Source organism: Juglans microcarpa x Juglans regia, chromosome 4D (assembly GCF_004785595.1).
Source record: "Juglans microcarpa x Juglans regia isolate MS1-56 chromosome 4D, Jm3101_v1.0, whole genome shotgun sequence".
In the NCBI taxonomy this organism is placed as follows: Eukaryota; Viridiplantae; Streptophyta; class Magnoliopsida; order Fagales; family Juglandaceae; genus Juglans; species Juglans microcarpa x Juglans regia.
This window is the reverse complement of record NC_054600.1, coordinates 13,994,724-14,011,384: the sequence shown is the minus strand read 5'-3', so window position 1 is coordinate 14,011,384 and position 16,661 is coordinate 13,994,724. Positions and strand designations below refer to the sequence as shown.

Sequence of the window (16,661 nt, the reverse complement as noted above, 5' to 3'; positions counted from 1 at the left end):
AGCCACTGGAGCAAATGTTTCTTGATAGTCAACCCCATAGGTCTGCATGTATCCTTTTGCCACTAGTCTGGCCTATCACATAGGAGTTTTCTAGTCAGCATAAATACCATTCCTATTCCTAATACTTTATTTGAGGCATTATCTAATGAGAATTGGAGAAATGCTATGAATGAAGAGATGCAGGCACTAAGAAAAAATCAGACTTGTACTTCACTGTAAACACCCACTTGCATCCCACAACTTTCTTCCCAGGTGGTAAATTAGCAATATCAGCAATTTCCCATGTCTGATTTTTTTCTTAGTGCCTGCATCTCTTCATTCATAGCATTTCTCCAATTCTCATTAGATAATGCCTCAAATAAAGTATTAGGAATAGGAATGGTATTTATGCTGACTAGAAAACTCCTATGTGATAGGCCAGACTAGTGGCAAAACGATACACGCAGACCTGTGGGGTTGACTATCAAGAAACATTTGCTCCAGTGACTAAGATGAGATAGAAAAGATAGTCAGGAGCTTTTGAAGTCTGGGGTAATTCAGGCCAGTCAAAGTCCATTTTCTTGTCCTGTTCTACTAGTTAGGAAGACAAATGGGAGTTGGAGGATGCGTATTGATTATAGAGCCCTTAATCAAAGAAAATTAAGGACAAATTTCCAATACCAGTTGTTGATGAGTTATATGGTGCTGTGACTTTCTCCAAGCTCGACCTACCATCTAATTATCACCAGATAAGGTTCAGACCGGAGGATATACACAAGACTGCTTTTAGGACCCACGAAAGTCACTATGAGTTTTTAGTAATGCCCTATGGGCTCACTTAATGCTCCTTTCAACTTTTAGGGCTTGATGAATGATGTATTTAGACCCTACTTAAGGAGATTTGTTATCGTCTTCTCTGATGGCTTTCTGGTTTATAGCAAACCAGTTGAAGATCATTGATGCATTTGAGAATAGTACTGGCCATCTTGCAGCAGCACCAGCATTATGCAAAGATATCAAAATGTAAGTTTGGGCGTAAGGAGGTTGAATATCTTTTGGGTTATGTCATTTCGGAGAATGGTGTTAAGTTTAATCCAGGCTAGATTCAATCCATGTTAAGCTGGCCAATTCCCACTACCCTCAAGTCTTTGAGAGGTTTTCTTAGTTTAACTAGATGCTACAGGAAATTTATTAAAGGATATGGTCTCGTTGCAGCACCACTCACTGCCTTGTTAGAAAGGAATTTTTTAAGTGGAATCAAATTGCAACTGATGTAATAAAAAAGCTCAAGTCAGTGATTACTTCACTGCCAGTGTCGGCTCTCCCTAATTTTGAGAAGAATTTCATTGTGGAGTGTGATGCCTCTGAGGAAGGGGTAGGGGTTGTTTTGATGCAAGAAAATAGACCTATTGCCTATCTCAGCCAGGCATTGAAAGGAAGAGCTTTGAGTCTTTCTACTTAACGAAAAATAGTTGTTGGCTTTAGTACAGGTAGTGAGGAAGTGGTTGCCTTACCTGTTAGGGAGACCTTTTAAGGTGAAGATGGATCACAGGAGCCTTAAGTTTTTACTAAAGCAGAGGTATGTAATGCCCGTCCTTGTGGTAGGACTTTATAAAATAGTTTTGGAAAGTGAGACGGGAATTACTAAACTTTTTAAAAATTTTTCCTTTCCTTCCCAGGATATAAAAGATTTCATACTTAGAAATTGAAATCTACTTTATAAATCTAAAAGAGAGTTATGCAGCAGAATTCATTCAATTAAAATATAAAGTCCTCTTTACAAAACATGATTTCATAAATTACATAAAAGATGCCTAGGCTTCTGTCACCTCTTCCTTGGGCCGTGTTTGTCCTAACGGTTCTCCTCTTTTTATTCCTGGGTGGGGCGCACGTAAAAAAAAAAATGAGTCGAATACTTAGTAAGCATTACTTGATACTGTAAAAATATACCAACATAGGTTTTCACTCATGCAATAATTATTCATCTACATACTTTACATAAAACATTTTCTTTCTTTGAAAACATTACAAGCTGGGTTTTTCTTTAAAAAGATTTTTATTCTCCATAAAAATATTTTCCACCTTGTACATTCCTTCATAAAGAACTAAAACATTTCATAGATCCAATTTCTCTTATCATTTTCCTCTGGCCGGTACATATTGTTATGCCCCGTGTGTTGGGGTTAGCGGTTTTTTGGTCCCGATTCCGCCCGTGGCTATGGGTTAGGAATCCCTTAGTTAGGGGGTAGCATTGGTTGCACTACCAGTACTACCTACTTGACATTGCAATTTTTCCTCATTTTGTACCAACTTTCATTCACTCATGGCCATTATGTAGCTTTATACGTTAAAACATTCATTCCTTTCCTCCCTTTAATTCATTCCTTTTAGTCATTTCCTTTTCATTATTTTCATTCATCAGTTCATTTCATTTCATAAAAATAAAGCATGAAACCTCATCATTTCGTTTCATGGAATATTAATACAATAAGTACTACATATAACATCCATACACATGCATACAACTATTCTTGGGGTGCATAAAACGGGGCTGCCAAAGAAGACCATTACATACATATACTTTATACATCAATACCTTAGCATACTTTCGTAAAATATCGTTTCATTTTTAAGAAAATATTTCCTTTTCTTTTATTGCATAAAAAGAACATTTTTCTTATAAAAGCATTTTATTTCATTTTCATTTTCATAACATTTAGAAAACTCTAGAAGAGTACGAACATAATACTCACCTAGATTCCATGCCATTTTCATTTCATGCAGTCCATTTACGTGCGTATTAGATGGCAACCTACATGCATACACAACCTCATGTCATTTCTTTTTCATTTACATATGAAACTTAACTTAGAACTGCATAAAACTATCATTTACTTAAAACTTCCTAAACTTAGATATATCACTATCCAATTAACCTCCTTGAACTATTTACTTGCATACTTCCTCGTAATATTCCTAATTTTGCAAACTTACACCTCTAAGTATTCATAACATCCCCTTGATTACACTTGTACAAGTCATCATTCAATCCTTGAAGCATAACTATTTTCATGAATCCTAGGCCTAAAATATGAAACTAAAAAGCCCAACTTCATTTGAGCTCCAATGCTTCACTTTATCCTCCAAACCATCACTCAACAAGCCTACAACTTAATCCCACTATACCATGAAATCCAAACTACAATTACAATACCCTCCCATCATACACAATCCAATGCAACACCAACTCAAGTTCCCCCATTCACTTCCTCACATACAAACCAAGTATACATATACAATCCACCGAATATACACGTACCATACTCCTTTATCACCTAATATCAATATACAGTCCATTTAAGTACCCTCTTGTTCTTACAAACTCCATCCATACATAATACATTCAAAGTACACAAAATCTGTCCAATACATGCAACCAATCAATTTACACATGTACCTTACCCTTTTTATCACCTAAGATCAACATAAAATTCATTTACAGCACTCATTTATTTTTTACAAGTTTCATCCATACTCAATACATTTAATGTATACAAATTTGTCCATTAACAACCAATATCATCATCATGTTTTTCAACTCCACTACAACTCCATCATTTAACCCCAACACTTCAAGACAATCAATCTCCATCCAAACATCATATATTCACATCAAACATCTCAATACAATTCAATTAGTTAGCATGATCCAACTCAAGCTTAACCATGTAATTATAAACCACTTCCATGCTCAAACATCCGATACAAGTGAACCAAAGATTTAATATTAAATCTGTCCAATTCTTCCAAGAGTATCCTTATACAATTTTTACGCTATTTAATAGCATTCATACATCTCCAAAAAGCTACCATCTTACAACTATACATCATATATACTTCACACAAGCATAAAATGCAAGAAAGATCACTTTAAACACAATCTGTCCACATTCTTGGACCTTATAGTCCTTATATAAATTCTAATCCATAAACCATAGTATTTAAGAAAAAACCTAACCAACTCTTCAACTAAATTATCAATTAAATCCATTATCCATTTAAACACAATAAACGATAAACAACACAATCGCATGGCTCCACAATATCCCAACTTTCAAAAATCCTATTCTCAATTAATAAGCCTCTTATTAATGCGTACAGACACAAATACTCAATCCATATATCACTTAACTCAAACATCTGACAAACTAACACAATCACATAACAACTACACATTGATCCATCACTTCACACAGCATATAGCCACAGCACAAACCACCCTCACTTCTTCTCAATCTATCACAACCAACACATTCAATACATACATAAAATCTGTCCATATATTCAAACACAACACCATTCAATCACATAAACACATTAATCTAGGAGAGATAAGGAAATAGGAATATACCAAAAATTTAGAGGCTGCACTTCTCGGTTGCTATGACAGTGAGGCTGGGTGTTTTCCGACGTGAGGTGGTGGTTGTTTGCAAGCCAGTCCCATGGATGTTTGATGTTTGATGTTTGGGCGGTGCTTGGTGATTGCTGGCGTGGGTGGCGGCCAAGAGATGAGAGAAACCGAGAGAGAGAAGGGAGATCGGGAGGTGACCAAGGAGACAGGCATTGGGGCTGGGCCCTAGTGTGGGGCTTGTTTTCTTGGATGGCGAGGGGTGGTGGTTGTTCGTGGACGGTGGCTGGCGTGACAAATGGCAGTAGCGGAGGGAGAAATAGAGAAACATAGAGGAAGAGAGAGAAGTGTTGGGGCTGAGTTGGGGTGTACAACGGTGGCTTGTGGCTGAGGTGGTGCTTCTTGGGTCGGCTTCTCTAGCCGTGCACAGTGAAGAAATAGAGAGAGATTTGTGTGTGAGCTGCCATGATTGAGGAGATCGGGAGGGAGGGCGAAATTGAGAGGGTGGAGGTGAGAGAGCTTTTGCACGGTGGAGAGGAAATAGACGTTGGTGGCTGGGGGTTGAGGCGGCACACGCTGTCGTTGGGAGAGAAAGAGAGAAATAGTGGGAGTGAGCTATGGAGGAGAAGAGAGAGATTGGAAGGAAGGGAGAGAGAGGCGTGGCAACGGAGGCCTGAGGTTGTTTGTCGATGGCGGAGCGATGAAGAGAGGTCTGTCACTAAAGAAGGGAGGAAGAGAGAGTGCAGGGGCATGGGCTGTAGCAGACAGCTCAGGGAAGGGGAAGGGAGAAGGAAAAGGAAGAGGAAAGAGAGAGGGGAGGGGAATTAGGGTTTTGGGCAACTAATCTTAGCCCTACAGCTTGGGGTCCTAACTTTAATCCAATGGTGTAGATAAACTCAAGGGAAATAAAAGAGGACTAATAGAAAATAAAGAGTAGAAAATAAATGGAAGGGAAATACACTAAGGCCTCGTTTGTTTTCACAATCATTCTCATCTCATCTAATTTCATCTAATCATTACAACTTTCTCAAATTCCCACACAAAATAAAATAAAAAATTCAATTTTTTCAAACCCCAAAACAAAAATAATGTTAAAAAAATATATTCTAACAATATTTTATTCAACTTTCAACTTTTATCTTAACTCATCTCATCTGTGAAAACAAATAAGGCCTAAGTGTTAAAATCAAACCTTTTATTCTTGATCCAAAAAAAATAATATTCTTCATCATAAAATGAAATGATGAGTTTTAATAAATTTTTTTAAGAGAAATAAAATCATCTAAATAAGTATAGTTTTTAACATAAATGAAATAATTAATCTTAGTAAATATTTTTAAGAGAAATAAATCCATCCAAATAAAGAGTTTTTAAAATAAACTCAAATGATGGATTTTAATAAATGTTTCTAAGGAAATAAAATCATTTAAATAAAATGGATTTTTAAATCTATATCATTTTCGGGGTTCCAAACATTAAAGAGGCTAGCTTTAAAAAAATTAGGTTTGGTCCAATAACATTAAAAATACCCCATTTAAAAATAATTTTGGGCTTTTAAAATATTTGGAAGGTTTTATAACACTTAGCTCAAATTAAAAATCATCCGCTAGATTTAAAATAAAGATTCAAGATTAAATACTTTTAGGTGAGGCTCTCCAACCCGAGAGGAAAAGGATTGGTTGGTCACTAGATACACCTTCTCGGTAAAAATGGATTACAAAGTTACTTGAGTATGACTTCACTATAGAATATAAGAAGGGCAATGAGAACCATGTAGCTGATACACTTTCTCGAAGATAGGAAACTGAGCCTTAGTGCAGTAGACTTGAGTATAAGGAAGAAGGGTTGTTCTCATCTCTCATTTCTTATACTTCTCCAAAGTGGCTTGCTGAAATCAAAGCCTCCTACCAGCATGATGAAAGGGTTAAGCAGTGATTGAGCAGCTAACCTTAGGCCAAACACCTCAACAAGGTTATATAGCCTTAAGGATGGTCTACTATTGAGGAAAGGAAGGATTGTGGGGGATAACTATGCTCTCAAGGAGAAGATATTGGAATATGTTCATGGTAGTCCCGTGGGGGGTCACCCTGGCTACTTGAATACTTGCCAAGGAGAAATTTTTGTTGGCAAGGTATGAAAAGGGATATCAATTAGTACATCAAGGAGTATGATGTTTGTCAGAAGAATAAGGTAGAAAACATCCACCTTGCTGGGCTTTTATAGCCACTCCTTATTCCTCAGAAGATTTGGACAAACATCTTTATGGACTTCATAGAGGGTTTACGCTTGTCTCATGGGTACAATTTAGTCTATGTGATTGTTGGTAAGCTCTCAAAATATGCTCATTTCATGGCAGTAGCACATCCATATTCTGCATTAAACATAGCACAGTTATTCTTTTCTACTGTGTTTAAGCTACATGGATTACCAACAAGTATTGTGAGCAGTGACCATGACCCAGTTTTCACAAGTACTTTCTGTACTGAATTACATTGGTTGCAGGGCACTCAATTATCTCTTAGTTCCTCTTACCACCCTCAATTTGATGGGCAAACTAAAGTGGTTAATAAATGTGTGGAACATTACCTTCATTGTTTTGCAAGTGAGAAGGTGAAGTAGTGGTCTACATGGTTGCCTCTAGCAAAATGGTGGTATAACGCTAACCACCATTTTGCCTCTAAGATGACACCATTCCAAGCGGTCTACGGCACCTCTGAGACTAGTAGAGTACATTCTTGACACCACTCTGAATGTAGCAATGGAGGATTATCTGTAGTCAAGGGAGGCATTAATAACAACTTTACACCACAATTTGTTAGCTACACAGGAGAGGATGACGTTTCATGTAGATAAAAGGACAACGGAAAGGTCTTATGAACCAGGAGACTATCTCTTTGTCATCTATTTTATGTCCCTGGTTTTCCATATAGTTTGTTGTCTATTAGTAAGATTACTCAAAGTCTTCAATGTTATGTATCTTTCAAGATCTCAAGACGAAGATGAAAATTGGTATAGGGCATGAAGTTGGTAGCCTCTATTATCTTGATTTCAAGCCTTAACTACCTCAAGCACTCACATCCTCATCATCTTTCCCCCTTTTGAGTGGCATTGTCATTATGGTCATCCTTCCATCTCTATTTTGAAACGACAGATTATTAATCTTGGTAATATTTTTCTTTTCCCTTGTGAAGCATGTCAACTCAGTAAACACCATCATGTCTTTCATTCCTTATGTTGATCCTCATGCTAGTCCATTTGAGTATATTCATTATGATGTTTGGAGGCCAATCAATATTGAGTCAAATAATTTTCATTATTTTGTGACGTTTGTAGATGACCATTCTTGTATGACATGGTTTTTGGTTTTCATTAAAGGACGATCTAAGCTTTTTTCTATTTTCCAAATTTTCGTAAAAAAGAATTAAAACCCAATATGGACAAAAAACTCAAATCTTGCATTAAAAAAATGCTAAATGAATCATCTTCCTTTGCTACTTAAGTAGGAAAGGAATTGTTCACCAAACTTCATATTCTTACATCCCCACAACAAAATGGTGTTGCTGAACGCAAAAATTGTTACTTACTAGATGTAGCTCATGCCCGTTTACCTTCACATGCATGTTCCTAAATGTTTATGGAGTAATGCGGTCTTTACTGCTTGTCACCTTGTTAACAACATACCTTGCTCAATTTTAGATGAAGTTTCTGCTCACTCTATTATGTTTCTTAACAAACCTCAATTTTCTATTTCCTCAAAGATCTTTGGGTGTGTTTGTTATGTTCACAACTTTGGCCCGAGATTTGATAAACTTGATCCATGAGCTACCAAATGTTTTTTCTTGGTTACTCCCAAACTCAAAAGGGATATTGTTGTCACGTTCCTACTCTTCGACATTTCTTCACAAGCGCTAATGTTTCTTTGAGTCTATACATTATTTTTCACCTCTTCTAGTGGTGATTGTGATCTTGTTTCTTCCTTCTCATCTCTTTCTCTACCACCCTTACCACTCTATCACCACCTGATCATACTCCATCGAACCTGTCATCAACACCTTCTGCAATTCCCTTGTAGGTTTATTTAAGTTGCTCAAGGCCACCAGTTTTACCTTCACCAACTTCATCTTCAGATCTAGACTTACTTGTTCTTAAGACTCTTTGCCTATTGCTCTAAAAAAAGGTACTCGTTCTTGTCACTCATCACCCTATTAGACAGTTGGTTTCTTGTCTTGCTTTATCTCTTGCATTCCCTTTGTGAGGATCCCGTTGAAGCAAGGGAAGATATCCCCTCCCGAGAAGAAAAGTGGGCGATGAGGAGATAGTTGGGCAAGCAAAGTGCAGCTAGTACTGTAGATAAAGGACTTTTCACCTTGCACCAGGCGGACAAGTGATGTGCTGACCATATCGGGGTGAACAACAGGCAAGGACAAGCTCGACGCAGGCGTGGGAGATCTCCGAGATAATACGGAGGTGCTCAGAGGGTGGCGGGTGTCATACGCAGAGACCCATACTCCATAAGAGATGTCACATCTGGAGTGAGCTTGTGGATCAAAGATTACGGACCTGCAGGCCATATCGTCTGACCTCAGAGGTATGGTCCACCGCCACGTAGGAGGCCCTTATTTGAGAAAGGACGTGATTCCTCGCCATGCATAAATGTGTTCACAGATTTATTTACAAGAAACAGTGCATGCATATTCATTTTCATTGTCTCTCATTAGTAGCACTGTCATGGGTTTTAAGCTACTGAGATTTCTTAGAAGTCTCACTGTGGTTGTCCCACCTGTAGTTTCGTTTACCGAAGTCATATATCTTGATGCAGATTTAGCCTAGGCAGGGTTTCTCGAGGAAGAAAGACCAGCCCTGCTCGAGGTGTAGACAAGGTGGCTTGTCTCCAATTAGTGGATATTTGTAATTTTAAAGATGTTTATTTTAGTTAGGCAACGAATCATATATGGTTCGTTGTATTTTGATGTAAGTGATGAACTGATGACAGTGTATAATATTATTTGGGAAGAGGTATCGATAACATATGGATATTACTATTGAAGGTCAAATTTTCTTACTAGTACAAACTTCTAGTACATTTAATATTAGTCTCTGAGTAATCCCTTTATTTATTCCGCTGCAATTTCTTCATTTGGTGTGTGCTCAATTCTGGAGAATGCCCGTTTAGCCCCGAGTAAGATTTGCAATGTTGCCAACTGATTGACACCCCTAGCACTGTAGATCCTCGCTGGACTCTTTACTGAGAAGCGAGGGCACCACACCCTTATTTTACTTTTAAGCTTTCTGAAGCCTTTGTTCCCAAGACAGTTAAGGAGGCAATATCTCATTCGGGTTGGAGGCAAGCTATGGAAGCTGAAATGACTGCACTTCACCATAATGGGACGTGGGATCTTGTTCCATTGCCTCCTAGTTAACAGATTGTTGGATGTAAATGATTGTACACAATGAAGTTCAATCCTAATGGTTCAGTGGAACGTTTAAATGCACATTTTGTTGGTAAAGGATATACACAAACCTATGGTGTTGATTATGAGCAGACCTCCCTGTTACCAAAATCTCTACCGTTCGGGCACTATATCTCTTGCAGCTAATCTTGATTGGCCACTTTTAGTTAGATGTTAAGTGCTTGCTTTGGGTTTGAATTTGGAAGCTTAAAAAGTGCTTTTAACAGTCTAAAATCTCTTTTGGCATGTTTGGTAAATTTATAAAAAGTGCTTTAAGCACCTAAACAAGATAAAAATCCTCTTTTTTAAAAAGCACCAAATTGGAGCTTCTCTTGAAAAACTCCTGTAGATAACATAATCATTACTCAAATAAACCAATGGTCATGTTTGGTTTACCAGATTTTTCCAAATTCTTTCAAAACCTTTTTCCCAATTAAGCCAAACATCTTTAAATCTCAAAAAAAAAAAAAAAAAAAAAAAAAAAAAAAAAAAATTATATTTCAACTTTACAACTTTTCATCTAATCATTACCTAATTATTACTCAAAAAAAAAATTCAATACAAATTTTACAAACTCAAACAAAAATAATCTTAAAAAATTATATTCAAACAATCTTTCATCCACTTTCACAAACTCCAATACAATACTTAATTAAAAAAAAAAAAAATCCTATTCAAAATTTTCTCTCCTTTCCCAAACCCAACCTCAAAAAAATATTCTCAAAATTCTCAAATATTTTCAACATTTTTGGTAACCAAACATGGCCATAACTAACTTTAAAAGCACTTTAGGTGTATGTTTACCAAACACAACTTTTCAATATTAGAACTTTTTAACAAAGCTCTACAATTAAAAGCCCGTCAATGAAAAGCTCTACTACTTACCACAATCCCAAATAGGCACTAAAAAGGCCTTTCTACATGATGATTTACTCAAGGAAGTTTACATGGAGCAACCACTGGGTTTTTTGCTTTGGGGAAGTATCAGAGTACTGTGTGCAAGTTAAAGAAGGCATTTCATGGTTTTAAGCAATCTTGAAGAGCATGGTTTGGGAAATTTTCTGATGTTGTATTAGAGTTGGGTCTTCTTAGATGTGAAACCGACCATTCAGTATTTCATCTACACACTAATGCATATGGAGATATTGCCATTTCATTCGAGATAAGATACTTAGTTGTGATATTTCTACATCTTTTGTGAAGTCTGTAGAACAACTTGTAGATGTATATACAAAGTGCATGTTTGGGATTGTGATGGGTAATATAACTTTTAGTTTTGGGGCTTTTAGTTGTAGAGTTTAATTAATAAGCTCTACCATTATAAAATTATTTACTGTTTGGTAACTATATGTCTAAAGCAATTTCAAATATGTTATATTTGTTTGGAAACAATATAAAAAAGTGCTTTTTGAGGTAGAAATGACAAAAAAAGGTCATTTGAGGTAGTGTCATGCCAAGGATAACGTTAAAGGGCAAAGCTGTAGTTATCTTAAAATTGTATGGATATTTTTGCCTATTGATAGTCTTCTTTAAAATTGTAACTGCGTTCCACACTATCCGGGAAAACATGTTTGAGAAAAAGCATAAAAATAATTATGTTTTTTTTTAAACGTACCTTTTAGTCTTTTTTTTAGATTAAAAAGTACTTCAGTATGTAATAACCAAACAACCTAAATTTATCATTAAAAATCTTTTGAGGCTAGTTAAGCACTTTTTAAGACCCCTAAGACAACCCCAAACAGGCCCAAGTCTTTATGCCATAGTTGGTTGAAACTTATTTGTTCCAAGCTGGGTTTATATCACATATATGCTCCGGCTTGAGGGGGAGTGTCGGAGGGCATAATACCCATTGAGGGTATAAATGTAAAATGCAATCCTTACTCTGTGTGTGTGTGTGTTTTGCAATAGTGAGAGGGTATGACATGTCGTTTGGTCTACCCTTCATTTTCTCTCAACTCTAATCTTGACAATAACCAGTCTGAATTTATGTGATTAAGGCCTAGTTGAATAGGCTTAGATTGCAAGTTGTATAGGGAAACAATTCCAAGTAGTTAGATAGTCTACAACCTTGGTAACAAATATGCTGTTCCAATTGGAAAGTCAGGTGTTGGTAAGTTTCCATGCTTGATAGAGAGAATGTATATGATGTGGCCAATGTTTCTAATGTTATCTGGATTGTGCATGCTAAATTCGTCAGAAGCATCCTTAATGCCAGGGCTAAAAAGGTGAATTATCATTAAATGGTCATGTCTCTTTCATTGTAATCTGATATTGATCTTTCAACAGCCTATTCAAAACCCAGAGGAAATGACGGGGATTATAATTGAAGCTCTGGAAATTACACAACAAAGAGGCATCATTAGCAAAGGATGGGGTGGTCTTGGGAATTGTAAGTCTTTGTTCCTATACTTTTTCATTGCATAGAGTTTATACAATCAAAGTTACTGCTATTATATAGTTTGGAGACTTACAAATTAGGGGAGCATCATTATATATGTAATTTACTTTCTTTTTCAGCGGCAGAACCGAAGAAGTTTGTGTACTTATTAGACAATTGCCCACATGATTGGCTCTTCCAAAGATGCATTGCTGTGGTAAACTCTCCATATTTTCTTTGTTTTGACTTGTTTTGATTTTGTTATACAATAGGAGTTGAGGGATTTGAAAACTCTTGGAATGCTAACCTACTGTTAGGTTGTAAGTTCTTGAAAGAAATCTAGTGAGGTAGCCCCGCCTGCTAACCTACTTTCTGTCATTCTCAGAATGGTTATCCTATATATGTGGAATGGAATGAGCACATAAAATAAAAGAAAAAATAGCTGCTCTTTACTCATACTTTCTTCTCTATAACATGGTATCAGAGCTTGGGATTTGATCGTCTCATTGCCTTTGCTACCTCAAATTCTTCAATCTTCATTTTTATTTTCTCCCTACCTTTTATTCTCATCAGTATGGTCACTGGTTCAGCTCGTGTTGGTTGTTATATATCAGGATTAGTGTGTTTGGGCTTAATGCTCGTGGCAGGAGGTGCATAGAGGTAATTGGGTGTGCTTGTCTTCACACCATTAATGTTGTGAGTGTTCTAGAGGTGGAGACCAGATCTAATGCATGACTGCTGTGTTTTCTCTGATTCCCCGACGTGAATACATCTAGGGAGGTTATTGTGGCCGATTGGCATTGTCTGTGGTGATTTTAAATGGCTCACAGCAGTTCATGGTGCTTGTTGGTGATCATTACATATCCGTTTGTTCACAGCAGTAGAATGGCCGAATATTGTTAATTTCTTATTTGTCGGTGGCTTTCATGAGTGTTGTCATGGTGGTCATCACAGTTTTTGAGCATTGCTGATCAAGTTTCTTGCCGGAAGAGACGGTGAAGAATCATACTCCCTGTGGTTTTTGGTTTTTCATTATTACGGATAAAGGATAGTCTTTAGTTTGTTGGGTAACTTCCTTAAATCCAGTAGTGGTATTGGGCTTTAGCACCTTAGGACTTCTAAGTTCAGTTTGATTTTGGTCTCCACTGGGTTTCAGTGTGGGATTTGTTTTAGCCACTCAAGTTGGAGTTTGGCCGACAGTTGTGTTGGACATTGGCCATTATACATTCAGTTTGGATCATCCGACCCAATGTCATCCACCCAAGATCCAACTTTATTCAAATCTATATTTGTCCTAGTTTATTCAGATCTATATCTCACCCAGCTTCAACTTGGGTCAGACCGGGCCAACCATACGTGCTAGACTTGAGGCTACATTCGCTTTGGATCTTGCTTTTTGATGCTTCTAGACTTGAGCTTATCTCCTCCATGCCTACTTCTCTCGCATCACATCTATTGAGTTACCCATCACAAAAAAATAAAAAATAAAAAAAAAATTCACATTTATCAACTTGAATGGAAATAACCATATTTATTGGGCACAATTAGTAGACATGTTCTTTTGAGGAAAAAAAATATTTGATCAGCCCTTTTCTGACAAGCCAAAATATTTCTCAGCTAGTACGAGTCTTTGGATGACATGACTAGTTCAACTTACTATAAGTAGGAAAACTCCCATGCTTGGGTTGCTCATTTATGCATTCTGTTTATTTATGCACATACAAGTTAATTGCAACGTAATTGATAGGCTGTACATGGTAAAATGACCAAATATGAGGGAAGATAATCCGTTGGTCAAATTAAGCACAAGATGTGTCAATTGTCCTGTCATGCCCATAATCTGTCTGTCAACTCTCCCTCAACCCGAGTCATAGATATCTCACATGCCAGGTTGTCTAAAGATTGTGTGGAACTTACTCTTTTTTACTCCCTTTTTTCAATATGTTTCAAAGCTGCACTCCAGTCTTCACGTACGGGTACACTATGCCTTCACACATTTTTCCTCAATGAAGTGCATGTCTATCTCAATATGTTCAATCATCCTGGACTGGATTTTGAGCAGTACCACTAGCAACCTTAATGCCACAAAACAGCCTTATGGGATTTTTAGAGGAATAATTATATTAGATATACCATGAGAGTATAAATGTAAATTAGAGCTAAGTATATATAATGCAATGGTAAGAGGATGGGATAATATTTTGAAGTATCCACCATTCTCCCCTTCTTCCATTCTCTTTCCTCTCTAAACCCCAACTTTTATAGGATCTTTGTTGTCATTAGGCCTGTGCAGAAAAGGCGCTGACCCGATCTGTCCGTATGAACCAAACTGACCCGACTGATAAAAAGTGGTTGAACTAACTTGTGGATCAAACCCGCTAACAGTCGGTTTCGATCCAACAATCACAGACCTTATGCCATCCATCCCCAAATCTCAAACCATAGCTGTCATCACTCCCCATTTCTCTCTGTTATCACCTAAGTCGTCGTCGCCGGCGAAGTCCGTGCCTTGCCTGCATTGTGGCTACGTGATAGGGTTGACAATAAGCCAAGCTCGCGAGGTCGGAGGCGTAATTTTGTTGCAACATTGGGCCTTATTTTCTTCAATGCATTGTAGATCGGACATATCTGACGGAGCGAAAGGGAAAAACTCATTCAACAGCACAAAACGCCAACCTTTTAGATATTAAATCCAAACGTAAAAATGGAAAACACTATGACTCTCTAATCAAAAACCGATTAGACACAAAACAACGTCAATTTATGGCAAGAGAACTACTTGGATCTTTGCCTCATCTTTGGCGTATCCTCTTCAACCTCCTCATGCGCTTCTTCTTCCACTATGAAACCAAAGAGCAAACCCCAGTACGAGATTAGGAAAATTAGAAAACGTCCATTTTTAAGTTTTTAGATCGAGCAAATAGTAGGGTCCAACAAATATCGTATGGCAATAAGGCTACAATCAAATCTTACCTTGGCCCTCATGGTGATTCCGTGTCTAAGTTCCTTCTCACCCTCGCTTTCGAAACCCTAGTAGTTCGGAGTAGGCTGCGTAGAGAACGATTTGGAGGCTTTGAGAGAATTTATAGCAATTGAAGAAGAAGCCCATGTGTAGGCTGTGGGTTCGGAGGGGTTTCAAAAGACATTTCTGGAGATTGGTCAATATCAAACGGGTTGACTTGACTATGGTCGGGTCGGATTTTCTATATTAGTGGATGTCATGTCGGGTCGGGCCGGGTCGGGCCGGGCCCAAAACAAGTCCAATTTGGTCGGGTTGCAGGCCTAGTTGTCATATCCTAATTCTGCTTGCTAGTAAGTGTAAAATTTTAATGGAATTCATCTCTGCAATTGGTGCGGATGTTTCCTCATAATCAATCCCATGAGTTTGGGCGCATCCTTCATCCACTTTGCAATTGTATTTTTCCACGGATCCACCGGCATAGACACATTTACATCATAATGCTTTTTTTTCCAACAGGTAATCCAACTAAATCTCCTGTATTATTTTGTAGAGTCTCTCACTCAGTAAAGAGAGTTTTAGATTTGTAAGATCATGATAAAGTCCCCTTATTGAGGGCTTTATCCTCCCTTTTACAGCATAATGATAGCAGAATGTTTCCTGCAATGTGAGGTGTAAAGACAATTGAGTACACGACCTCATTCCTCTATGTTTTTCAATAGGAAGATCAAACTCATTTGGCAGTAGGTATTGGAGGATGTACATCAGGGTTAGTAGTATAATTACCTGAGTGGGATGGTTGGCTAGAAGCTTCTTGAGTGGCCTGACTTCCATGCATATGCAGTAAACCCTCAACTGCTTCACAACTGACATATCAGGCTCATTAGCAATAGGTGATAATACTTTTTGTAGCATAATTAGAGGAAATACTGTGAAAATGGAAGGAAACATTCTGCTCAGTCTGCTGTTAAAGGGAGGAGACCTCAACAATGCTGAAAAAAGGAGTTCCAGGAAACTGCAGAAGCAATCTTGTGGTAGAAAGGGAGCAAAGCATTGCTGTAAATTCGTATATCTTACTTTTCCTAAAATTTTATGAGGATGATCAGGGGAAGATGAGAGAATAAAATGAAAAAGATACTAGTAAAATATATTCCTTTGCGAGTTTGTTTTGTCTCGTGTATCACAGAATAAATCTTCTTTTATATATGTCAGTGGACACAAAGAATAAATGTGCTTGTGTTTCTTTATTATACTGCCTCTATTTTTAGAATTGAAGGTTGGAATGAAGGGTAATTAAACATTCAGAGCTCACTCAATTGTGAAAACAGGAAAATTACGTTTGGTCAAACCAATTAAATCCTATGGCATCTACTGTGTCATCAACTGCACCATACACAAGTATGTTTTCATGTACATTTATCTAACTCTGTGACAATCCTTTTTTTTATTGGTACCGGACGTCCGGAACAAAGTCCTAACTAATCTAAA

At 37.4% G+C, this 16,661-nt stretch overlaps 1 protein-coding gene across 1 annotated transcript in view; it reads left to right on the top strand.

Annotated features, from left to right (window-relative positions):
* Positions 1–16,661, top strand: part of LOC121259071 (sterol 3-beta-glucosyltransferase UGT80A2-like) — a 44,465-nt gene that overhangs the window by 26,279 nt on the left and 1,525 nt on the right. The window contains exons 10-11 of the mRNA XM_041160562.1: positions 12,124–12,226; positions 12,355–12,431. Of these exons, the coding sequence (XP_041016496.1) occupies positions 12,124–12,226; positions 12,355–12,431 (180 nt within the window). The remainder of the gene's footprint in view (positions 1–12,123; positions 12,227–12,354; positions 12,432–16,661) is intronic.